A 13,588-nucleotide genomic window follows, 5' to 3' on the forward strand; every position below is an offset into this window, starting at 1 on the left:
CTTTTAATATAGAGAGTCGAGAGAGAGATGCAGTGCACTTCAAAGGTCATTTTCTGCACATAGTAGTAGCCAGACATGCTTGCAATCCTTTTCAGACTGGCAACATATCCTGATCTACCACCATGCAGTCTCAATGTCTGTTTTGTCTTTTTGTTTCTGTGAGAAACACATTCAACCTCTGGAAAGAAGAGTCACAGTGTGCTTCTGAGTCCCTCTCTGTGCAGTGCTCTGTCCCTGTCAATAGCCCCTACTCACTTCTGACCTCAGTCACAATTAAACCACTAAAGCCATCGTGCTGCCTCTGTCTGCATCTGGGTCCTTCCCCTGTTGCCACTCTCCTGCATTCCACGTGACAGGAAGAAGCAAATTTTGTGAAAACAGGTTTACTAGGGAGCGAGGTCGGAGGGTTATTGGGTCATATCGTTCAAAACGAACACTCCATGGTTGAGGAATTTTGAAGAGACAGTGGTGGAAATGGTATAAGGGTTTGTCTTCCTTTCCCATTGTCGGGTCAGCTGGGCCAGACTGAGACTGGCATGTATGACCAGGCAGTCTGCAGGGAAGTGGAGTGAGGAAACTGCTGGCATGCTGAGGAAAGGCTGAGATGTATAGTGGCAATGACAAGATCTTTTATTGCCTTGCCTACTAAATTATGAGAAAATGTATTACTCTTTTCTCAATTTTGTTCTGTCATCAGCTTATTCTCCCTTCTCTTCTTCTGCTGCTAACAATCTCATCCCCTGCTGACCTTCAACCTCCTTTTATTATTTGCCATATTCCTAATTTTCTATTTCCTGTTGACAGCTTTGTTCATTCATCTCTTCAGAGTGAGTCAGACGCTGCCTTCTTTTTGTCTTTGTGTCATGTTCTTCCATTGAGGAGATTGTGGAAATGACCAGAGGTGACGGCTTCATTATAAAATAGCAAGCTTGTTAATTATCCAGATGATGTCTTGTGGGAATTGTATTATTTACCCTCCTTAAATGAGATTGGCTCTCCCCACTTTTAAAGTAGACTTTCCACAAGAAAGTGCAGCTTTTATCAGGCCTGACCACTTTTCTCTCCACATCACTCCTTTTTGGATTCAGTCCCCATTTCTGTCATCATTCCCTTACCATACATTTTTTGGCTTCCGTTCCTCAACTGAAAACAAATTTAAATGCAAACAAGGCAAATCTGCCTTGCATGTCCTCCCACAGGAAAGACATTAAAAAAAGCAAAAAAAAAAAAAAAGAGGAAAATCATTGCAATCTCTTCCCTTTGGGAATTACATACAGAGATGGAGGCGAAATGCACAAAATAATTGTTGGTTCTAACATTGTTTATTTCAGTAATCATTCACACATTCCTTTCCGTCAACATTTCTATATGCAGTTATGTACACGTGAATAACCTTGTGAAGAGCTGTACAAACTTAGGAACATCCAATCCACCCATTAGGCATAAAAAGGGGGGTGGGGGGGTACTGCAGTGCAAAAAAGACTATTTCCTCTCTGATTGGTGCAGCCAAATATGTTGCTACTACAAATTAAACTCTACACTTCAGAATGTGTATATGCATTCATCTGGAAATTCAAAAAATTCACGGTCTCTCAGTTGGCTGTCCAAATTACACCCCTTTCCCATGGGCTTCGAGTAAATTAAGTTGTAGTGTGATCTAACTATAGTTTACTTTGCTGTACACCCTGAAACAAGATTACCACATTTAAGCTGGATTCTCATCTACAGTATGAATAATTATGAAATGTGATCATCATCGCCATCATCATAAGCCGTGGCTTTAGCAAACAGATGGTCCAAAAATTCTCACAGGTGTGTCAGCACGCATCTACGAGTGCTACCCACATGTGAAACACTTGTTTTCTGCTTTGTCAAATGCGCAACGTTCTCTATCAGGCTGATGGCAGAGAAAATGAAGCGGGTCAGCTATGGCTCTCTCTCTTTCTCTCTCTCTCTCTCTCACACACACACACACACACACACACACACAGACCCAGATTTCCTGGGTCCATGCCAGAGCAGTGCACGTGTGGCAACTGCTGCTTATCCAGTCCTCATGCATCAAAAGCTTTGCGTATTCAGAGAAGTCATAAACAGCTAGAATATCTATCACAGAAAGGATTTCTCTTTTCATTTTTTGATTATAGTTAAAGCCATCTGCTTAGTTCTTTCAGCCATATGTCCATGAGTTGTGTGTTTGAGCAAAAACATCTGAATACCAGTTTATACTAAACACTCTTCTGTCTCTTCCTTGCCCATTTAAAAGTCACTTTTACCATCACATCTCATAATTTTCACTCAACAGACTTAACATGTAGGCCTAAAATTCTTTCCTGCTCATTACCTCTCAGACTAAATAAACTACTCTCACATTCATGAATAAACATAAATGCACAGTCTGTTAAATAATGATAAACATAAACAATGAAACAAACACTAAATGTGGCAAAACCTGAAACATGATTGAGTACACAATAATGCCTGAACAAGAGCCTCAAAACAGTTGTACATAAAGGAGTTTAAAGCTTGTTTTTTTCTCATGTGATGTGATGTCATGGTAGTGCAATTCAACAGTGGGTCATTCTATAGGTCGGACATTTCACGGTTTAGCGGTGGTGGTGGTAAACGCCTTTTTAAAAAGTAAACATGGCTCTGACAGCTGTGTGATAATTGCCTGAATACTTGAGTACATACAGCTGAACTGGTACAGTTCCAAATGTGCTACACTCTTGGCTATGTTGGAGGTGACTCAGTTCAACATGTAAACTGAAGAGCTAATTCCCATAATTATCAGGAAAAACCTTTATTCGCTGTCATTTCTGATCTTGCAGAGAATTGTTTTAAGAAAAAATGTCCAGGTTTGAATTATGAAGATAGGATAATAATTTCTGAATTAATTAGAAGTCAATTCAAAAGAAACTGTATCTTTTATAGAATATATTTAACAAGAAGATCGTTTACATCAACGTTAATTGCACAATGGCCAATTCTTTCTTGTAGATTTAAACGCTAGACCATTTTAAATGGTTTACTGCCTAATTTCAACTAAATGCCATAATGACCATGATTAAAATGATCTCATTTTCTTGGCAGGCTACACAGAATCATTCAAAATAGGCCTTGATTACAAAGCACAGTTGTTGAATATAAAAATGTATGTAATACTCCACAACTTGAGCTGTAATTCTAGGTCTTTTATCCATGCACTTGCTCAAATTGATGGATGACATAAAAGTATATTTGAATGGAATAAAGCACGAAAGCAAGTAAAATTCATACTACAAGAACATCAGACAACTACATGAAATTCTGTTTTATAATCATTAACATAAATAGAAAATAAAGATGAAGTATATCAGCAGTAGAGTTAAAGCTGGGGTAAGCAATTTATTTCAGATGCAATTTTATATTTGTTGAAATTTTTAACTAACAATAAATCAAATGCGCTGACACAAAAATGAAACATCTGTGGCTGTTGCAGGGCTCTTACAAGCAGGCCTACTTGCCTGTTTGCCTGTTTGCCTGCGTGCACTCTGCCTGTGCATGAAAATGTGTTTTGGGGGAGTAGCTCTGGAAGGAGGTGGGATTTTTTCAGTTGGACACTTTCAAAATCTAGCTGTCTCTTGCTTAGTCTCCAATGCTGGATACCCCAATTTTTTTATTTTATTTCAACGTTAACGTTAACATTTCTTCTCACAAGGAACGAGAAGTGAGCATTTTGAAAGAACTAGTAAAATAATGTTTTGTTGCATATGGAAAGTTTGAGTTTCGACTTGCACTGAGTACTGAGTTACAAGACTGCTGTAGCCTCAAGGGGAGATTATAGTGCAGGCAGTCAGAATTTTTTTTCGCTCTCTGTCAGTTTATTGTAGGCTATATCTTTGTGTGCATGTGTGCACCAGGTTTGTGTATAACTCCACCTCCATGCTTTATATGCGTCTTTCTTCATTGCCTAATTTATTTATTGAAGTGGGACACGCATGGCCACACACAAAAAGTAGATAATGATTAACCTTAATGCATCCAGACCGAAAAAGATAATTTCATCTTTATCACGTTTGAGGAGCTCTGGAATGAAAAGACTCACATCATTGTACAGTATGTTCGTTCTACCTGCTGCACACGTCCAATTTATATTCAGATACACTAGAAAGAAAGAACAAAAATTAAAAAATTAAAGTTAGTTTTAATGCAAATATTTACTCTTCATACTACATGGAAAGGGAAGTGCAATTACACGATTTGAAGTAGGGATGTGTTTTCTGCACATTTTCTGTATGATTTTTATGATGACAATGCTAGGTTGGTCGGTTGGTGACTCTATCATTTTGGTCCCGACTGAAATATCTCAGCAACTAGAGGATGGATTGTCATGAAATTATTCATGGTCACATGAGGATAAATCCCTCTAACTTTGATGATCTCTCACTTCTCCTTTAGTACCACCAGATTCAGATTTGTATGTTGTTTGCAAAATGTCTCAACAAGTATCGCATGGATTGCCATGAAATTTGGTCCACACAATAACTGAATGAATTATAATAACTTTGGTGACCCCTTAACTTTTATGTACTGCCACCATCTGATCTCAGTTTCAATGCTTTGGGTCATGACCAAATACTGGCAAAACTAATTACATTCCCATCATCATCAGCTATGCTTGTAGCTATAATGGTGAAACTTCTGGTAAACATTATAGGCTATCGGCTTAGCACCAGCGTGCTACAACTGTCAATGTGAGCATGTTAACATGCTAATGTTAGTATTCAGCTCAAAGCACCGCTGTTCCTAAGTACAGCCTCCAAAGCTGCTAGAATGGCTGTCGAACCATTGTCTTGTTTTTCCCATCAGTACTCAAAGGATAAATATAAATGTACACAAGTCATTAAAGTAGAGCAGAAATGCTGTACTTACCTTGCCTCAAAATCAACATAAATTGCTAATTTGTTACAAACTGTTCAAGCTGATTTTAACCCAACTTGTACATCATCCATCCATCCATCGTCAACCGCTTATCCTGCGTACAGCGTCGCGGGGGGGCTGGAGCCAATCCCAGCTGACATCGGGCGCAAGGCGGGGTACACCCTGGACAGGTCGCCAGTCCATTGCAGCAACTTGTACATATTAAATGGAAAGAAATATATAACCTGAGGGATGTTTGCTATACTGTACTGAGACGAGAACAGAAGAGAAGAAGAATTTAGAGCTGTAGTTTTTTTGCATGTTGTTTCAATGAAGTTAACTATAGAGCCTTGCTCCAGGGTTGTCATAAAGAATATAATATAAAATAAATGTTGCTCAAGTAGAAACTTCAGACTGGTGTAGAAAAATGTGACCTCAATCATAGGTCTGATATCATTTTATGGGAAAAATATCATGTGCGTGTTTTGTTTTTTTTGAAATCCACACTTTAAGGTGGATACCCTGTTTCTTTGTTATTATTTACAGCGTTAAGTTTAGGGTGTTAAACTGTGACAGCCCACTTGACTTCCTCTTTGGGCTGTCCCTTCCTTTTTAGGAGCAAAACAGGGCCTCACAAATTACCACCTGCTGCTCCCTATACAGTCCCCTCCAAAAGTATTGGAATGGTAAATTCCTTTGTTTTTGTTGTTCACTGAAGACATTTGGGTTTAAGATCAAAAGATGAATATGAGACAAGAGTTCAGAATTTCAGCTCTCAACAACTCAGGACATACCACCCTTTGTTTGAACCCACCCATTTTTCAAGTGAGCAAAACTATTCTTGTTGCCCAAGTGTTGCCTTTTAGGTTGACTGTCCAAACATTAAATAGCTCTGCATGACTAGTCTAAGTTTTCATCCTTGGTTCAAACCTATAAAGACTGCATTTCGACCAGAGCCATTGGACAAACATTGGGCATAGCAAGCACAACAATTTGGAATGTCCTGAAAAAGAAAAAAACTACTGGTGTACTGAGCAACAGACGTCGAACAGGTCGGCCAAGGAAGACAACAGTAGTTGGAGACTACTGAAGAAATATCATGAGAGCTGTGAAGAAAACCCTCAAAACATCAGTAAGTGACATCACCAACGACCTCCACAGTGCAGGGGTGAAGGTATCAAAATCTACTGTTGGAAGAAGACTCAGAGAGCAGAAATATAGAGGCCACACCACAAGATGCAAACCACTCATCAGCAGGAAGAATCAGATTGAAATTTGCAAAGAAGTACAGAGATGAGCCGCAAAAGTTCTGCAACACAATCTTATGGACTGATGAGACCAGGGATGTACTGGGACTGAAATTCAGCCCGGGACTTTGAGACGGAGAGGCCTTTTATGCGAGCGCCCTTTTGGGGGTGGGCATAACTTTTTTTGCAGTTATTTTAATACATATTAGTGTTTTTGTTGTATATAGTGAATCAGATTACGCTGAAGACCTTCAAGAAACTTCAGGATGACACCTGCCTCAGCTCTGCACTGAACAAGACCAGGTCAGGCAGAGTGCTAAAATATTATTATTATTATAATATACTAAGAAACTACAATACATTCCCATAAAATACAGCAGTGTGTATGTGTGCATAGAAATCAAATCCCTCAGCTTCAGCACTGAGTAGGCATCTCTCTCGCCCAGCTTCCCCTGTGCTGGACCCTGACTCTGCTTTTACTGATTGTACAGCTACATATGCACGAGAAGAACATCAGTAAAAAACATGACTTACAATAATCCATTCTCCAATTCTAAAAACACACTGTCCCTGTTCCTGTCACTGTTTTGTCTGGTTTCATTTACCTTCTCCTCCTGCTGCTTCTCTTCCCTGTCCTCCTCCTTCTCCTCCTGCTGCTCCTCATCTTTCTTCTCTCCCTCCTCATTAACATGACTGCGGTCATCATCACCCTGTCCCTCTGCATCACCTCCACTGACCTCAATAGCTAATATACATAAAGACACAGAAATTCCTCGGTTAATTGGGCAAATTTAGCTGCCTCTTATGCCAACATTTTGTCTACTTAATTCTTATTTTTTTGGCATCACACATTTCTTTTTCCTTATTCACTCTTCTCCACATTTAGGCTACTGTCTCTGTTGAGCTTATCATATAGCCCAGCGCTGACTTCAGCCCCGATAAAACGTTTGGAGATGAAACTCGCTCCAGTTAGAAAGGAAACTTCTTTGATTGGCCCTGTTGAGCCAATCAGATTTCAGCAGCAGCGGGGGCTGCAGCTCCAGCAGGGGACCCCAAACTTCTCTTTCCCAGGCCACATTAACCAGCTCTGACTGGGGGGTCCTGAGGCATTCCCAGGCCAATGTGGAGATATAATCTCTCCACTCGTCCTGGGTCTTTCCCACTTCTGGCGTTATTTAAACCAGAAACTGAAAAAGAAAAACTTCTGACCGCTGGCTGGTTCAATGACCAGTCCGCCCCTGGATGAGGCCAAAATTAATCTCTACCAAAGTGATGGAAAGGCCAAAGTGTGGTGAAAGAAAGGAACTGCTTATGATCCGAAGCATACAAGCTCATCTGTGAAGCATGGTGGAGGTAATGTCATGGCTTGGGCGTGCATGGCTGCTTCTGGAACAGGCTCATTAATATTTATTGATGATGTAACTGATGATGGTAGCAGCAGAATGATTTCAGAAGTGTACAGAAACATTTTGTCTGCCAATTTACAGAGAAATGCATTGAAACTAATCGGGAGGACGTTTATCATGCAGCAGGACAACGACCCAAAGCACACTGCCAACGAAACAAAGGACTTCATCAGGGGGAACAAGTGGAAGGTTTTAGACTGGCCAAGTCAATCACCTGACCTTAACCCAATAGATCATGCATTTCACCTCCTTAAGAGGAAACTGAAGGGAGAAACACCCCGAAACAAACAAGAACTGAAAGAAAAGCCTGGAATAGCATCACAAATGAAGAATGCAACAGTTTGGTGATGTCGATGGGTCGCAGGCTTGTGGCAGTTATTGCAAGCAAGGGTTATGCCACCAAATATTAAATGTTATTTACTTTAAGATTATTTGTTCCAATACTTTAGTATTCTCACCTAAGAATGCTGTGGTCTAATACAAACAGTGGTATGTCCTAAGTTGTTTGACACATTTGAATACCAGGAAATAAAAGCTGAAATTCTGAACTCTTGTCTCATACTCATCTTTTGATCTTAAACCCAAATGTCTTCAGTGAACAACAAAAACAAAGGAATTTGCCTTACCGTTCCAATACTTTTGGAGGGGACTGTACAAGCTAGTGGTCAGTAGTCACTCTTTCTCTCTCTCTGGGCATAAGGTTTGTTGTTTGGGTTAGGTTTTCCTTGTGTTTATATTCTTTGTTCACTACACTTCACTGTACACACATGCAGACACTCACCACTTCTGGTGCTTATATCTCAATTGTTTATTACTTATATTTTGTTAAATAAATATTTTAGAAAAAATAATGTCTTGTCCTCTCCTCTTTGTCCTCCCTTGAAGTGGGCTGTGACAAATTACAAATGGATCAGAAGTACAGTTGCACATTTTGTACATTGTTGTTTTTAATCTTATTTAAGGAGAATACCTTATCAGTTAAAGTGAACCTGAGTTTGGTCAAATACCATCTATTCTTTTCTATCAGGAGCAGAGCCTTCTGTGCCATAGCACTCTGACACTTTGATGGTGGAGAAGAGGAGTCCAAAGTGATTTCTCCACAAAAAGAGAGAAGTGATGTTCTAGTACAGGAGGTGCTGAATTGCTGTCTCCACTTTGTGCATCATGGTGTCTAGTGACAGTTCTGGGTTGACAGCCACACACCAAAGCCACATGTGCACACACTGTAGTTACAAAAAGAAATGTGTAGAAGCGGCTTGGTATAGCTATAAATAAAGCCTCTGTGCACTTTGCACCACACACTTTTGACACAGTTCAAGAGGATGGATAATACAAGACATGGCAAGTTTCCCGAATCCCACTGAGAGATGTCTCATGACAAACAGGAGGCTTTCCCCACCACCCAGGTCTGGGTGCCTCCAGTACTAAAGGTCCTCCCTGATGAATACCGGAAAACAACTTGTATTTGTTGTTTGTGCATTGAGGATGCGAATGCTGCCCTGCAAATGACCTCGCAGGCATAGGCCTGTATAGCTGAAACACAAGGTGAGCCACATATGAGACCTAGAAGGTACAATACATAAAACCTGTTAATGCTCTCCCTAATAAATCTGGAACTATCTTTACAATAAAATAACAATACAAGCTGGCTTTAAAACGTTGCGATTTTAAAATAATTTATTCTGTCTGTTGACCTGTATTGTTTTATACCCTCACTGTGTCGGTACTTTCTCTTGTTCTCTTTTTAATCTTTTACCTCTGTATGATATTGCTTTGTCTGTTCCTTAACACTAAATGTTGTCTGTCTAAACCTGAATCCAATTCCCCCTACCCACAATAGGTTACTCCCCTCTTGCCAGTCTGTCCTTGTATATAAGAAATAAGTGTCCTGCCTGGTTAAAATTTGTATGTTGTTGCTAACAAACAAGCCTAAAATATGGCCGAATTCTACACCTCCCCCACCTACTGATTGATCATAAAACCTGAAAATGGTTCAATCAGAGACACGTGTATCAAATGATTATTTGTGGTAAATGGTCATTATGTTAAAGAAGGGACTCTCTTTGAGGGAGCTCTTAAAGAATAAAGAATTCTGCTCTTAGATCTAATCACTCCCTTAACAAGAATACATCAACATTAGATCGTAGTAAAGTTAATAATATAAAAAGCTTAGAACATAACCTGGAGGTTAAGGTGGAGGAGGGAGCTGTGGCATTGGCACATTAGGAGAGTGAGGAAGTGTCAAGTTATAATGGTTGTTTGTACGAATGTATGAATATGACTGCATGTTACTAGTCAGAATTAGCCAATGAAAGAGCCAAACTAGCAAACTAGTTTAGCAGTGCTAAACTAGAACAATGCTTAATTTACTGTATGTCACATACCAAGTGAATTTTGTGAACCAGAGACCACTGTTTGGATAAGCTGGGGATCTGCTAGATGAAAAAGGACCTGCATGTCACAGTGTTGCAAAAGCTCAAGAGCTCTGTCCACAAGCTTGTCCCCTACTCAGTCAAAACACAGTGACTCTGCCATTCCTGATAAAACTTTATCTGGGGTGAGACAACCAGCTGTGAGGCTAGAAACCTTTGGTATATAATCTCAGCCCGGCACCCTGCCAACAATCTAGCTGGACATGCGGAGATAGGCTCCTAGTCTATTAGAAGTATTTGCCCCTATTAAGACAATACTCAGTAGGTGCAGCAGTCCAATTTAGTCTCCATATTGAAGCAATTTGATAAATGTTTATGCAGCTAGCTACAAAGGTCTACATGAAGGTATACCACTTTACTGTATCAACATGTTAATATTGGAGCGAAACTGATATTGTAACATAATGTCAGCCTTGAAGAGCATGCAAACCGGGATATGAATGCAGTTATTTTATATGCAAAACATGTGAGCACTGTAAATGTAATACCATCAAAAGTGGATAAATGCTACTCCTGCCTTCTATCAGAATGAGCCTCCAGGGTACAGGAATGTACTTGTCCTGATTGGCTGAGCATGCAGGCAAACTCATTGTGCTTAGATGAGAAGATGAGGGGCCCAACCATCACTGTCAAATTAGTCGATGAATACAGTGTTAATAGAACAGTATAATTAGGGTGTGTCCAGCAAAATACAACCTGCCAGCCCATTCTCCCGACTTGCCAAATACGGCCGCTTGCTCAGTGGCACATGCAAAACTAATGCTGAGGGGTACCTACAGTATCACAATTTGAAATGTGCGTCCACTGGTCGAAACATACAGCCACTGTACAAGTGGCCGTATTTGATGAGATGGAAGTGAGAACGTGTTAACATGTGACTCATCTCACAATTACATAACAAGTTACTGTATCCACTATATTTTGGATAATTGTGTCTCTGTTTGTTCCTCTCCAGGTAATGTGTTTGTAGTGAGTCTGGCATTTGCTGACCTCGTGGTAGCCTTCTACCCCTACCCCTTGGTTCTCTATGCCCTCTTCCATGACGGATGGGCACTGGGAAACACTCAATGCATGGTAAGACCACATCAGTTACAGCATGTTTCAGTTTTCTATTAATCCCAACACGTTCTAACACTTGATTTTCTTTCTTTCTGTTCAGGTCAGTGGTTTCCTCATGGGGCTGAGTGTCATCGGTTCCATTTTCAACATCACTGGTATAGCAGTGAACAGATACTGCTACATCTGTCACTCATTCTCCTACAGTCGGCTGTACAGCTATCGCAACACTCTGCTGTTTGTTGCCTTAATTTGGGTGCTCACAATAGTGGCCATTATCCCCAATTTCTTTGTTGGTTCCCTTCGTTATGACCCGCGGGTCTACTCCTGCACCTTCGCCCAGAATGTCAGCAGTTCCTACACAGTGGCAGTGGTGGTGATTCACTTCTTGGTTCCCATTGCAGTGGTTACCTTCTGTTATCTACGAATCTGGATACTTGTGATTCAGGTCAGTCCTCTGTTTCCCCACACGGTTATTTATGTCTTTACAGCCAAACAGAAGGTATTGGAGGGGTGGGGGGCACATTTTGAATAGCATAAAAGTCCCTTGGGCCAAACAATAACAAGAACCATTAGGCTCTCAGGGTTCATCGAAATTGGAACTGTGTAGAAAATATGGTCATTCCAAGTTTTAAAATTTTGACCTTTCTTTATTGACCCATGGACGAGTCTGTGTGATTTTTTTAAATGCCAGAATACACTGACAAAAGACATCATCCCATCATTAAAATGGTTTTTGCCATATAACATTTGAGTTGAGAATGTTGATCTTTAATTGTCAGTAAGTGCAGATTTAAACCAAACTGAACACTGCAAAGAATTGGCAAAGCCAGTGCCTCTGATTTCAGCTGAGATATCGAGTTTGACGGGCGGATAGATGGACGAGATCCCTGGAGTGGTTGTATGTGTGGATGTCACTGTCTCTTTTTGTGTCTGCATGTGCATAAGATGTGTACAGAGGCAGGGAGAAAAGGTAGCCTTCTGGCATCATTTACAGTTTAATTAATATCTTATGTGTTTTCATCACATCCAGGTGCGCCGTAAAGTGAAGACAGAGGAGAGCCCTCGCCTCAGACCAAGTGACTTGCGGAATTTTATCACCATGTTTGTGGTCTTTGTGCTATTTGCCATCTGCTGGGCTCCACTTAACCTGATTGGCTTGGCGGTGGCCATAGATCCGTCCCGTGTGGCTCCCCGTATCCCTGAGTGGCTTTTTGTGGTCAGCTACTTCATGGCCTACTTCAACAGCTGTCTGAATGCCATTATCTATGGCTTACTCAACAGGAATTTCAGGAACGAATACAAACGCATTGTCACCTCCGTGTGGGTGACTCGGCTTTTTGTGACAGAGACTTCGCGGGCTGCAACGGACGGCAGGAGCATGAGGAGCAAGCAATCGCCGCCTCCACCGCTCAACAACAACGAGTCAGTCAGAGATCGCACTAACAAAGATTGAAATCTGCATCATGAGCATGTGGTAATTCCTGTTTTTATGTGACATTTAGACAGTTGTGCAGCTAAATGAGTATGAAGTAACAGATGAAACTGGAATGCACTGCTTGATTATCTGTTGGCTGACATCAATCAGAACAGGACAGAGGTGAACATTTGGCCTTACATCTGTGGATGAATTTTCTTTAATCCTTTCTGGGTAGCACTTTGTAATAACTACACACTATAAAGCATTAGTTAAGCATCAGTAAATAAGAAATTCATCATCATTTATAAAGCATTGTTGATACATTAATACACATTAGTAAGTCATTCATAAACATAATAAATGTTATTCTTTGTTATCTACACACTATGAAGCAGTTGTTAAGTATTACTACATTTTTAATTCATCATTTAATAAACCATTGTTCTTACGTGAATGCACATTAGTAAGTCATTTATAAACAGTTATACGTGTTGTATTCTTTATTAATAAGCTAATTTTCTTACTTCATATATGATTGGTTCACTGTTTATAAGTGAAGTATTATTTTAATGACAAACCATTTATATAGGAGTTGTTAATGGTTCATAACATCATTTGGAAAGTTTAAGAAAATTATTACATAACTGCCTGTTTTTTGATACTTTCCCGAGAAAGAATATAAACAATCTCAGCATAACGCCTAAATCTACCAGTGGCAAAGTGGCACTTTTAGCTCTCTCCTAAAGGTTAAAAACTTTACTCACCGAGTTTCCAGGGGGAAAAAACTCCTTCGGAAAAAGACGGCATTCAAAAATCACGAGTGATGGTGTTTTTACACTTAAGACCCACCTCAGGGCCCAGTCTCAGCCGCTTCTCTCTGTTCTTCCCTTTTTATAAACAGTCTACGGTTCTTCCTCGATGCGGTCTGGCGCTAAAGTGAGCGCGCACTGCAGAGACTATTGGACGCGCCGATGGTCAAAATAGCGTCTATGGTAAGGAGGAGACTGGTTGGCTGAGATGGGCGGCTTGACCGAAACCGTACTTTCACTTGTTTCCTGTGTTAAACACAAAGTCAGTTTTGAGGTTTTTTTCTTCGGTTGCGTATGGAACGCAAGTAACGTTCTG

At 40.4% G+C, this 13,588-nt stretch overlaps 1 protein-coding gene across 1 annotated transcript in view; it reads left to right on the forward strand.

The window, feature by feature from the left end:
* Positions 1 to 12,728, forward strand: part of mtnr1bb (melatonin receptor 1Bb) — a 31,745-nt gene extending 19,017 nt beyond the window's left edge. Inside the window, exons 2-4 of the mRNA XM_038709610.1 lie at positions 10,943 to 11,061; positions 11,147 to 11,491; positions 12,077 to 12,728. Coding sequence (XP_038565538.1) covers positions 10,943 to 11,061; positions 11,147 to 11,491; positions 12,077 to 12,499 — 887 coding nt within the window. The 3' untranslated portion in view covers positions 12,500 to 12,728. The remainder of the gene's footprint in view (positions 1 to 10,942; positions 11,062 to 11,146; positions 11,492 to 12,076) is intronic.
* The last annotated feature ends 860 nt before the right edge of the window (positions 12,729 to 13,588 follow it).

The sequence above is a fragment of the Micropterus salmoides genome, unplaced genomic scaffold (assembly GCF_014851395.1).
Source record: "Micropterus salmoides isolate LMB-PRFRI ecotype aquatic unplaced genomic scaffold, ASM1485139v1 Ms_hic_scaffold_9, whole genome shotgun sequence".
NCBI classification, from domain to species: Eukaryota; Metazoa; Chordata; class Actinopteri; order Centrarchiformes; family Centrarchidae; genus Micropterus; species Micropterus salmoides.